The 13,312-nt window shown below is 34.9% G+C and overlaps 1 protein-coding gene across 4 annotated transcripts in view; it reads right to left on the bottom strand.

The window, feature by feature from the left end:
- Positions 1-13,312, bottom strand: part of ASAP2 (ArfGAP with SH3 domain, ankyrin repeat and PH domain 2) — a 94,209-nt gene that overhangs the window by 14,747 nt on the left and 66,150 nt on the right. For all 4 annotated transcript variants that reach the window (XM_086608370.1, XM_086608371.1, XM_086608373.1 and 1 more), the window contains exons 12-21: positions 9,481-9,568; positions 7,479-7,527; positions 7,204-7,370; positions 5,661-5,794; positions 4,833-4,927; positions 2,979-3,168; positions 2,452-2,537; positions 2,130-2,245; positions 1,581-1,648; positions 479-592 (exon numbers count right to left, since the gene is read on the bottom strand). In XM_086608370.1, coding sequence (XP_086464496.1) covers positions 479-592; positions 1,581-1,648; positions 2,130-2,245; positions 2,452-2,537; positions 2,979-3,168; positions 4,833-4,927; positions 5,661-5,794; positions 7,204-7,370; positions 7,479-7,527; positions 9,481-9,568 — 1,107 coding nt within the window. The remainder of the gene's footprint in view (positions 1-478; positions 593-1,580; positions 1,649-2,129; positions 2,246-2,451; positions 2,538-2,978; positions 3,169-4,832; positions 4,928-5,660; positions 5,795-7,203; positions 7,371-7,478; positions 7,528-9,480; positions 9,569-13,312) is intronic.

Below are 13,312 nucleotides of genomic sequence, written 5' to 3'. Positions count from 1 at the left end.
ATACTCTGCTATTAACAGACATGGCCTATTTAATGCACAATTTCATTCCACTGAAGACAAGCCAGTGCATAAACTGTTCCAAAATAAAAGCCATTGACTGGAGCTGTTCCACAAACTATAAGGTGCCTCTCTTTGTAAAGGCAATTCTCCTAGCTCATGTTAGTTCTGCTTCATGATCAGCAGATCTAAATATTCCTGATGTATTGAAACAAACTACTGACTCGAGTCCATTTAGAAAAAGATATCACACCTGGCTAATCATAATTTACTCATCACCACATCGTCACGTTTTGTACATTACATTAAAGAGGAAGAAGAAAACAAACTATAATTTAAGGAACTAAAATTTAAGCTACTACATTTTAGTACAAAACTTTATTTCACAGTGTCTTCATACTTAGAGTAAGAAGTAGTGTTACTGAAATCATTATGATGTTACACAGATACGTGTACAGAAAAATAATTCATTGATACAAACCTGCAGCTTTTCATCCACATCATCATCACTTTCATCCAGATCTTCATGGAGTAACCGCCATTCATATTCTACATGAACATGAGAATTAAATCTTCCAGACAGTGCTTGAGTAAGCTAAGGAAAAAAAGATGACTGTTGACACCTATGTTATGTACAGTACTTATTTTAAAACAACACATTTAAAAACAAACAAAAACCACATATAGAAGGAACTTTGGTTTCCAAATACAAATATTACTTTTATTTTGAAAACAGATTCCAATAAGCTGGAAAGTTACTTCACTGGGGTAATTTTAAAGAATGAAGCTCTGTGACCAAACACAACACAAATACATCAAAAGCAACTAGGCTCTTCATTAACCATTGTAGGTCCATTCTCCATTTTCTGACAATAAGCACCACATCCTATTTGCTTTGATTTAGAAATTACAAGTCAAAGAAATTAACTGCAGTGACAGGTTTTTTTGAGTCAGACTCACGTATCAAGAAGCCTTGACCCCACTAATTCATTTTTCTTGCTTACTAGAAGTAGTGACAGTAGCCAACTTCTCTTCGCAGAATCACAGAATGATTTGAGTTGTAATGGACCTTTAAAGACCATCTAGTCCACCCACCCCTGGCAGGAGCAGGGACAACTTTTACTAGATCAGGTTGCTCAAAGTCCCATCCAACCTGACATTGAGCATTTCCAATGATGAGGCACCCATAACTTCTCTGAATATGAGAATTCATGAGATGATGAATGTGAGATGAATGTGAGAGAAACAAGAGAAAGACCTTCATCCGTGGCCTTCACCTATAAAAAGTACTTCAGTGATTAGATTTCAACGGGATGTCAGACACTTGTGGATCTGAGACTAATAGCTTAAACAGAATCATCCCCTGGCTCCAAGAAGCTTAGCATTTTCAAAGCATAAAAAAGAAATATAAAAAAAGAAATATAATTTTCTTCTTAAAAGAATATAACTTGATATAACTATTTCTAAGCATGCAACTATTCCATCTGGAATATATTCGTTGAATATTCAACTGTAAACTGTTAAATATTCAGACATGATTCTACTTATAAATGCACAAACACACAGAAAGATGTGACACTTACCAACTCTTCACAGTGAGTATGTTTCAAGCGTTTAGCTATATCAAGTGGTGTCTCTCCTGATTCATTAGCTATATTACAGCAAGAAAGAAAGTCATGATGATAGGCATCATTAACACGTCCGTTACTAAAGATAAAGGCAAACCTGCAGGTACACAGTGAAGAACTAGACCAACACACTCTGAAATTCATCTCTTTCCTTCATATGTAGGCCCACCTCATACCAACCCTCTGAACATGACAAACAGTAGCAGCTCAACATGCCATATATATGGAGGGATAGCCATGAAATGGCAGTATATAACTCAGCAACAAGATATAAGTTGAAAATCTTGGTAATTCCTTATCTAAATTTGTTTAAAAAGCAAGTGTAATGTATAAGTCAGTTTTAAACTTGAAATAAACAGTGAATACTGATTTTTCTTTTTTATAATGAAGATTATATTCACAGAATTACGACAAACTGAGGAGAAAGTGCACTTATTCCATTGTCACTGTTTCTTATCTGAAGCAGTGACAACCACGAAATCAAAGTACGCGTTACCCTTTTACCTATCTCAATAGAAGCCTTCCCTCTCAGCAGCAGTTTGAGGCACTCAACGTTGTCCGTCAGACAGCAGTAATGCAGGGCTGTGCTACCTTTACACGTTTGCTTATCTAGATTGCCACTATTGGAGTACAAGAAAGAAGAAGAAAGCTGATTAAACTTACATTTCCTACTCTATATTAATAATTCCCTCTCAGTACAAGATTTTCGAAGAATAAAATTACACTTGCAAATACTGGAATTTTAGTATTTCTATTCATTTAGTATTTCTGTTACTTGACATAAAAGCAGTATCCGTAACATTTTATTAGCTTTCCATACACTTACCTGTTCTGCACTAAAAAGTCAACTATATGAAGGGATGTTCGATCAACTGACCTAACAGCAAGGTGAAGTGCTGTTTCGTCTTGCTCCTAAGAATAAAATAAAAGAACACATTGGTTTCTTCTAATCTACAGAGAAGCAGAAATTTTACTAAAAAATATATTAGACCGATTAAAACATTTAATTTCAAAATATTCAGACATGCTACCATTAAAAGATCTCTTGTGAAGACTCTTATTGCTTCTCTTTTATTGCTTTAAAGTAAACAAATGGATTGAAAACAAATAGATTATTGAATGATTTACTGTTTAATGTTTTAATACATTTAAAATATGACAGTATTTGGAATCAATTTTAGATTAAACTATTTAATATCTTCTTTTGTTATTGCTAAACTACATAATCAAAAAGACGAATGTTCAGAACAGTGTTTTAAATCTTACTTTCAAATAAGAAAAAATTGTCCTTTTTAATTAATGAAAGTATATCGCACTTACAACAATTTGTACAATAAAATTTACAACACTTACATGGCCGTTGGCCAGGGGAATTTTTTCTGTGAGATCCACACCGTCAGCATATACTTGGACTAATCCAAGAATGTCTCTTGATTTGACTGCTTCACAAAGAGCATGTAATTTAGCTGCATTGTCAGCATGCTTTTTCCTTGCATATTTTCTCTCAATGTACTTGGCAGTAATATAATCTTTTCTTGCGTTCCTGAAATTGAATATAATTCGCTTCTGTAACTTTTAGCAGAACATAACACATTAGAATTTCCATAAATACATGCAAGTAATTTGAAATAAGATCTGGGAAAGACTATTTCTCATTCACTATGATAATTTTAAATATTCATGTAAAACATGCAGTCTTGTATTTCCGGTATGAAATGTAGCTACAGAACATGAACCAAATATCCAACACGAAGACAGACCATAAATTTTCCCCTCTGAACTCTAGTGTGAAGTTGAGATCAAGATTACCCAGCTCTATGTACAGAAGATACATCAAAGCTTCATACTGCTGGTTTGCTAACAGCAGCCTGGCAGGTTTATGTTTACCTGACTTGTACTTCTACACATGCTGGAAAAGGATGGAAGGCACGGGATACATAAATCTGTCTTAGACCTCTGCACAGACTACTCAGGCCTTGGATCTGTATTCACAGCATGTTCTGTAAAGCAACTCTTCACCACAACCATAACAGGGAGGATGTAGTGGAGTTTTTATTTTCACCTCTAAACTGAGGTAAAAACTTAGTAAACCAGCTTGCTGTTGATACTCAACTAACAAATAACTACTCCTCTTCCCATAAAAGCAAGACAGGAGCCTGCATGCATCCCAAAGGCATAACTCCTTACCAACTCTTGGGATGTACACAACATTGCACAGAAGACACTTAGCAAAGCCATACTTTATCATCTAGATACTATATAATGGGCAAAAAGAAAAAAATTCAAATAATAATAAATTGAATCGATGGATAGCTCTTGTTCCTAAAGCATATCACAGTATTCCTTCATAGTTTTTAAAAAATGTTTGTCTTCAGGTTGTCATTTGATTAAAAAACCCCCCTGAAAATTGATATGAAGATGTATCAATGATTTTTTTTAAATATCATTTTTTAGAAGTCTTTTTATGCTATTGATTTAGCATTCAGTAAAAGTATTGGGAAATTTAATTATTAATATTAATATTCTGTATTATTACTGATAGTTGTATTCAAAAATCATTTCAACTGCATGGTTTAACATTGATTGTGTCAGAATGGTGAAAGTCCAGATAATGTAAAATCAGCTTCATCCAAAGCCAATTATTGTGGATTTGTTTCTGTATCATTTACTAGCTCTTTTACGATGGAGTAGTATCCAGCCAAGTAGGCAGCTGTCCTTGCTGTGTCTCTGCCACCACAGTTCAGTGTTTTCGAGGAATTCATTTAAATGTTCTGTCTTTGTTCCACATGGTTACGGACGCAAGTCCTGGGTGTCGTTTCTAAACACTGGGTGTTCGGTATCTTTCAGGTAAAATGTGTATCTTATTCCAATTCCTCTTTCACGTTTAAATAGCTCTGTTTTTAATCCCTACTCTTGTGTGTGTTTAAAATTCCCAACAAGTCATGTTTAATTTGTTTCTGTCCCACAAATCATGATTCAGAGAGTTGGTAAAATAATCCTTACTATTAGGGAAGGTACAATCAGATAAAAGTTCAATAAAACAGACATGCAAAGCATCAGAAAGAAAGTTTACTTCTTGGCTAGAAGGCCATCTATAAGACTTTATACATCTTCCATGGCCTGCTAGTGCAAACCATAATGGTACAACCCATTAGCAATATTAAATGAAATGCCTGCCTTTTTCAGAAGTAGCGGCTCTTTACTTACATATCACTGCTTGGATTAGGTTTGACCATCTCATCAACTGGCAGACAGAATTCCATAATTTCATTAAAACCAGCATTCCCAATATTCTTTGCAAGCTGTTAAAAAAAAAAAAATAGTCCACAGCTCACTTAATATTAACATGTTCAGTTATTGGCCATGCACATACTAGTGGGAAGACAAGGGAAAATGGGAGTTGGGACTTTTTGGTTTTGATTCCTAGTTCTGCTACTATAATGAACTGATTAGGTACCTTTTTGGATGGCAGTCTTCAGCTGCAACATAACACACAAACAAGTAACTGCAGAACAATCCATCAAGACACCAGTTCATATAATAAACGCAAAACACTTTGTGCTGGGTAAGAACACACATATGAACTGTCACAGAGCAGCTGATTTGTGGTAACATCTCTGTGCAGCAAACCTGAATACATTTTCTTCCTTTGAGCATTAAAATTCTCTTCTAAAACAATGCTAAATAATTAATGGGATAAGTATTTGTGAAGTCCTTTAATTTTTAATCTGAGAGGCACATTTATACATCAGACAGCTGTCTTCTTTTAAAAAGCAACCAAGGGTAAAAAGACTTGGAAACACAAAAAATATGAAGCCTCTACTAATTTGAATACTAAGATCAGGCAAAGTTTCCAGTAAGACACTATGTTCCAGGAGGTTCTGTTAAACTCGAAGAATTAAGCTTTCTTAAACTATGTTTACCCAGAGGCAACTTTCAAGATTGGAACAACACATCATTAAAGTGACAAAAATATACTTGTGTTAGAAGTGGTTTATAATATCATTTTTAAGTTAATAAAAGCAATTTGATTACCAAAAGTTCAGATGTTCCCAGCACATCTAATGTAAGTGATTGCATTCTTGAATAGTGAACACCAAGTTCTCTATGGATTCCTGAGCATTCAATGCAAGTTAGAATTCCCAAATTTGTTGAAAGCCAGGTAGGATCTGAAACAGAAAGCACCCATAGAATTAAAATTTATTTGGGTAATTATATCATTCTAGAGAATGTAGTGTACAGAAATGAAATTCTGTAAAATAAGATTCTTGTACATGAATTATCAGTTTTTTTTTAATTTATGTCCTTACATTTACTCTGTTGGGAAACACAAACCAAAATATTTTTTTTTAATGGTGAAAGAAGTGAAGATTCAAATTTTTTTTTGTTTGGTTTTTTTTTTTGTTTTTTTTGTAAAGGACATCACCTTCCAAGGGGGCTGCTTAAACAGTCCAGTTTGTCATTCTCCACATGGCTTTCAGGAACTGCATTTTTCCACCACCAATATAATGGTGTCACATTCTCAACCGGGGGTATAGGTGCAGTTCACACTGAAATAACAATGCCTTTTTTTGTATTTCAACCATAGGCTTTAGACTAAGTGAAGCAGCAGTGATTCTGAAGTATACATACAGCACCACACTACAATGGATTCTCATTCCACTATTTCAAAGATACTATGGCTCATCCCTCTCCTTTCATTACCCTTGCTTGTCTTTTTTCCCAATATTTTGCATTCTTGATATAACATTCCCTCATGTTCCAGACAAAAAATTAATTTCTGAAATTTTAGACAGCTTAGAAACTGATTGATTTGCTAAAGGTTAGGTAAGTAGCTATTTAGAATCTTCTCCTTTAAAGATAGCAGGATTGGCTCTTTCCATAGTTTTATACAGTATCTATTGTTGGAAGTTACTATTGATTTATAAAGTACAAACAGCTTCAGATCTGGTGTTTTCAGCTACAGTTTCAGATAAAAAAAAACCCTAAGTCCTGCAGTGCATCTGTAATGTAAAAGAACACAGGAAACAGCAGGATTTAAAAAATAATTTGAAGAAGATTAAAGTAGAAAATCATTGATCAACAAAACCAACACTGCAAACTATAGCCAGCAGGGGTATTCTTTTCCAAACAAGCACAGTCTTAGACACATTCCCTGGCTCACTCTCAGTGTCAAACAAAAACTAAAAAAAACTCTTAAAAAAAAAAAAAAAAAAAAAAAAAAAAAAAAGGAGGTGTATTGGGAAAATGGTTGAAGTATCTTACTGCTGTCCACTTTTACCCAAATCTTATGTAAAATATGGGCTAATAAAATAAGTTTGATTGATTTATACAAGCAAAAGTTACAATTAGCAAAATACATGGGAGAAAAATAAGCTTTTTTGTAACTTTTCTCCCCACTGACAATATGTATATAGCAAATCAATCTTACTAAAGCAGTGCAACTCAATTGTTAGCATATTCTACTATGTGTATAATCTTTGTGAGATAAGGAGTAAAAGTGAAAGCAAAAATCATCAGCTTAAATACTCTCATGAGACACAGATTTACCAATTAGAAATGTGCTTAATTGACTCACCTTGTGCTCCACAGTCACAACACACATCATTTCCAGTCATCCTCTGGACTTCAGATATAATTTCTTTTGTCAGCTCCTGGACAATATTATTTTCTCCTGTGTTATCATCTCCTTTGAATGCATTATTTAAAGCTTCCTCCTTGCTGTTTTGTAGCACAGATGTCCATCTAAAACGGCAGCAATATTTTCCTGTTAAATGTTTTGGCACTTTGAAGTTCAAGGTAACGTCTCAGTAGAGTAGCAATATCAGAAATAAAATTAGCAAAGTAACTCACATTTGACATTCCTGTTCATCCTCTGCTTGAAAGTGGTATGTCCTGTCATCTGCACAATAAATAAGTCACATACTGATTAAAAAAAAAAAGATTGAAAAACTAATTTTGCAGAAATCTCTCAGAAGAATCTAAAATTAATTGGTGTGTGACTCCTGAGGTCTCTAGTCTCATCACTGGAGTGCTGACAGGCAAAAAGTCTATTTAGTAAGTTTCACTCATACTACAGGTTCATCAGTCTTTACACCTATGTTTACACAAGGTGGCTTGTTGCTCTTCAAACAGAAGCTGCATTCTTCAGTGCTGTGCTTCTATCACATAAGCATCAAGGGAGCATAGTCATTTTTCCATGTTCTAGATACAACCTCAGTAATCACAAGCCTAAAATTCTGCTGGAGGTGGTGGTCTGTGTGACTAATATAGTGACCATATTTGAGTTTATCTGTGTATGTAAGAAAGATGTAAAGTTTCCAAACGAGCTCTTAAAACCACAGTAATCAAAACTGACAAACAAATTTGACAGCCACAACGTCCAAACTAGAATCAGGATAAGCCCCAAGCCATTTCAATTAAATCAAGCTAAAAAATTTCAATTTACTACTATTTTTGTAATTCTAAGCATTTTTATCATAGCGTACTATTAAAGAAAAAAAGCATAATATATTTTAAATCTATGAAACAAATGAGATATGATACAGTTTGGTGACTGAGTTGAAGTTAAATTAGTACAGCTGATGAGAACAGGGGTAAAGCTACTGGCAAAAAGACATTCTAGGTTGAAAATTCCTACAGTTTGAAAAACATTCAGGCAAAAAGGTTTTAAAGATAGTTTCAAACATGGAAAGTGTTAAGAGAGTGAAGATACATGAAAGGACGGAAAGGAAATTAAACCATAAAATCATAAACCATAGCGATATGGTTTAATGGGGATTAGGGACGCTTGGACTCGATGATCTCTAAGGTCTTTTCCAACCTAGAAATCTATGAATCTATGAATCTATGAAAGTGCTAGATGAAGAGTAAGAGATTTTACCTTGCCATGATACAGCAACTTGCAGTTTTTAAAAAACAAGGCATGTTTTTAAACTCTATAGTAAAACAAAGTGAAAAAGTGATCTGGAGAATGCTGAAAGGCCGGTTATGCCTTGTCATGTGTACGATGGGACAAATGATAATGTTGTGATAAGCTGATATTGGGTAAAATGTGACATGGTAATCAACAAAAAGTGCTAAACAGGGAAGACCACTTGCTTGTGCAGAAATGGAAAAGCTGTACAATGCATACACAAGTACTAGTCTATTGACATAAGTAGCATTTCTTACATTTACAAATAGAAAAGAACTTTATGCCCTGAAAAAGGGACAAATGAGGAAGAAATTTATTTATTTATTTATTATATTCCCAAATAATTTGAGATATATATTTTAGTAAGGCATTTTTATTGAGCCCATAAATATAATACTAAGATGTCCCAGTGTGAAAACAAAGGAAACATTCTACTAGACAATTTTGTATCATCCCATTCAGTTCCCAAAATTATTCAGTTTTTGTGTTTTTAATATGTAGACTTTTTATTTCACCTTCATATCTATTATGAGATAACAAAACTAAAAAAGTTTTCAGTATTTTCTTCACAGTTATATAGCAACCACTACACTTAAAATTTAAGTTTTGTCATGTTTTTCTGATCTTGTACAAAAGTTGTGACTTTCCAAGATGATCAGCTATGACATTTTCAATATAAAGAGTGATGTCACTGCAAAAATATGGTTACTGTATTGTAAAAGAGTTTTAAAACCAAGTGGTTTTCCAAAGAAACAGGTACAGTTAGTTGCATTATGCTAAAATAAGTGAAATGGTAAATTGTCATAGGAAGAGCATTTTATAAAGGGAAGCATTCTACAGTTGCAAAAATGTTTAAGTGGATCATTAACACATCTACAGAAATAAGGCAAAACTCTTTGATATTAGCTGCAAGTAAAAAGACCTAAACAACAAACCTACGTGATATGAGGTCAAAACACTTTTTCTCCTCTGGGTTTGTTTTCACTTGGCAGGTTAACAGATTGAGCTTTGCTGGAGGTCGGTTAGCCTATTTGAAGATAAAGCACATACATTTTATTATATTCATATTGACTGAGTCCTGCAGTCCAAAACCATAGCATAACATCCCACTGGCCAAAAAGACTTGACAAACGTCTGTTATTTTAATTTTTAACGTATCCAGGTTTTGATTTATGTTTTCTTCTGCATCGTGGTTTGTAAACTACATTTTCTTATATTTGGCTATTTTGTTCACTGATAACCAGATAGACACTAGAATTTTGGAAGGGGAGAGGGATAAAACCACTTTAATTATGACTCTCTGATCACTTTACCAGTAACACTTGCCTGAAGGAACTGGGTATGACAAAGAGATTAATTCTACATAAGTTTAATTCTCTAAAATTTAGAAATTTAGTTTTAAAAAAATTGATTGTCAAGGTTTTCAATAATCAAATATTTAGACTCCTGCTAATGTCTATGAAGAGCACCTAGACAACCAGTTTATAACAAATGCTCAATTTCTAAATTGCTAAAGGGACATGTTGAAGGAAAAGAAGTTTGCATGTAGAAGTCTTGCAGCAAACATACACAAAGCTAAACTGAGATCGTTTGTCATCAAAAAACGTAGTGAAATAAAATATATTCTATAATGACACACGTTTTCCAGTCAAGTTCTTCTCAGCTATCTCTGTTCCTTATGAATAAAAAGTGGCAATGTTTTACTAGAAGCAAAATGCACAAGCAAACTTCATTTTGAAAAAGTCTCATAAAGGCTATAAAGACTTTTCAAACAGCATCTCTGCTCTAATTTCTTCTTTCCCTTAACCTGTCTGTCCTACAGACACGCGGCAGGACCTAGTAAGATGCTGTTTGCAACTTTGACTCATGGAATGGCGTGCATTTGCTACAACGGATAACTAGTTTCACTCTTCTTTCAGAATAATTAAATCAGAAAGCAGATTTAACTAGTGAGGCTCTGCTCTAGGCAATAATATCTGAAAAATAATAACTTGTTTAAATCATTAGGAAACTACTGTTACAAAGATAGTGATAGACATAAACACATCACCACACTTACTGTTATGTTCTAACGATTTTAATCTATCAAGATGCTAAACCAAGATTTAATCATCCAAACAAGAACTACTATCGAATGAAGCTGAACTACCACATAACGTAATTAACTTGCAATGAATCATAAGCAATGTACATCTGCTCAATCACTTCCAAATTTATTGATGAAAACATTTCATTCAAAAATGAAAGGAGAAAAAGTCTGAAGAGTACAGATTTCCTTGAAACAATCTGATAAAACGATGTAGCTAGCCAAAAAAGAATATCAACATCATTATGTCTGAAGGCCAGTAAAAAAACAAAACCATGGAGAAACATAGGAGGGGAAACAATTATGGTTTTTTTTTTCTGTTTTTTTTTTTTTTTTTGGTGGTGGTGGTGGTTGTTGGGCATTTTTTCAAACAAAAAAAAAAGCAGCATGGTGTACTTGAAAAACAGCATGCTCATGCTTTGCCCAACATAAGCAGCAGACATAACAAAGTCATGCATGCTTTGAAACAGCAAACCTGCAGGTCACTTGCTGGCCAATGTAAAACAAATCGTACCCAGGAGAGGTTTTGGAGACAGCAAGATGACAATTAATTGACAACCACATTGTATTCTCTGCCTAGTAAATAGCTTTTCAAATTCCAAACATTCCTTTTAGTAGTAAAAGTGCATACAGTTTTCATTATTTTAGCCTATAAACAACTAGAGTTCTTTGTAACTAGAAGCATACAAGAAAACATCTTGAAAACACCAGCTTGGGCCCATATTCTTGGTTATATTTAAATACATTTAATATCCATAGCACTAAAGTTTCCAGTGTTTACATTTTTCATGTAACTGTCCAAGAAGTGTCCAGAAGCTGCCTATAACGAAAATACAAAATAAAGTAAACAAAAATCAAAATATAAGTACTCAGTAAACAAACCACTGAGGAACTCACATATACCTTTCTCACAGGCTCTTTGAGAATGTAAAAATGCAAGTAAACTCAGGTTAAGAAAGAATCCACTTGCCCCAGGACTTTGGATCTGAAGCACACTCAGGACCTAACTAGTTTTCTATAACTATGAAATATGAAGCTGTAAACGGATCCACTAAAACGCTTCAGAGAGGTCTGAAGGACCAATACACACAGAACTTGTCTCTCTGGATAGGAGAATGCAGCGTAAGAGCTCCATATCAGGATCTGAGAACCCGAAGAAATGGCTGCAACAACCTAAAACACCCCTTGGGCCTGGTCGTGGAAACGTATTTCAAAGCTTTTAACTGGGCACCTCCTAAACTGAAGTCAGCATTAACAAAGGTATTAAAAAACCCTGATGTCTTCGCACGTGCCTGATACCACCTCATTCATGCTTCTGTTCTGTAGCCGAGTAACAGCCTCCCCTCAACCCACCTCCCCAACATGTGCCTGCTACTTGGCAGACAACACGCTTCCCTCACGTGGCAGATGCCGCTTGGGAAGAAGTTAGAGCCACAAGACAAAGGGAGGCAAGGCTGTATACATTCCTTAGCCACACTAGGCTGTAGGGGGATCCAGACACTTGGCAGGAGTAGGAGACACTAGAAGTAGAAAATGGTAACAAATATCTAACTGCTATTACCCTATTTGTTTGAAACCTCTGAGCTTCCTTTTCCTCCTTGAGTTCTGATTAGACAATTAAATTTCAGACTACTGCTGAATATTTGGACACCCATGTTAACACACCAAGACCCTGAGAAGACATGCTGCCACCTTTCAGAGCACAGAGGCAGACTTCAGCATCTATTCATGATTCTTCCTGCAGAAACGGTAACCCTCTATCCAGCAAAACTGACTTATAATCTGTTTTGGCAACAAACAGTAAGTGTGGGAATCAATAGTGTAGGAACCTAAGACAATACCAAGGAGTGCCATGGTGCAGAGCTGATTTTTACAAAAGGCACAAGGCAAATATGTTGACTTACTTAACAGACTGGTTGGCTGATTTCATTGTGCATTTTTTGTGGATATAACAGTGATTTACTTAAGAACCAAAAGATTAAATCTGATTCTTTTGCCTTCAGATTGTCCTGTTAATCGTAATGGTAGATTAAAGTTTCCAGCAACAAAGAAAGAACAACAAAAAAATACTCCTTGGTAAGGAGTCTCTCTCATATTCCTTTTTTGCACACAACTAGCAAATTCCATCTAAGCTCTTTAAACACAAATCAACTTTGAGAAATATGAGGTTCCTCACATGTAATTTTTTCCCTTGTGATTTCTTGATCTGGAAACCACTCAGGAATTCCTGTTTACATGGTTCAATCTGCTTCTATCATGTTTTTTTCATCCACGTGCATGAAATTGCAGTCAGGTAGATGTCAGAACATTTCCAACTGCTACTAATTACACAAAGGAGCAGCGTCTGTTTTTCCATCAGCCATTACCTTGCACAATGCTTTATGAATGTTAATTTCTTTGAAGCTTTTAGACGTCTAAAAGTCTAACTTCTGCACATATGCCAATGCAGACACATGGATTGAGTGCTACAGCTGGGTGACTGACAGAGAACCATATTCTCCCCATCCATATCAGGAGAGCACTTGGCAGGCAAGTTTAAGTCAGAATATAGCATCTGCAACTGCCTGAAGACAGCTGTTCTAGAAACAAACTGAAAAAACAGTCCCTCATAAAAAGAGAGGCTACATGACCAAAGAACAGAAACCCATGAAGAATACTCAGCCTTTAAAGGAAAGGCATTTACAA

Source organism: Tauraco erythrolophus, chromosome 2 (assembly GCF_009769465.1).
Source record: "Tauraco erythrolophus isolate bTauEry1 chromosome 2, bTauEry1.pri, whole genome shotgun sequence".
NCBI classification, from domain to species: Eukaryota; Metazoa; Chordata; class Aves; order Musophagiformes; family Musophagidae; genus Tauraco; species Tauraco erythrolophus.
Note: the sequence above shows the minus strand (reverse complement) of the source record. Positions and strands in the feature narration are given on the sequence as shown.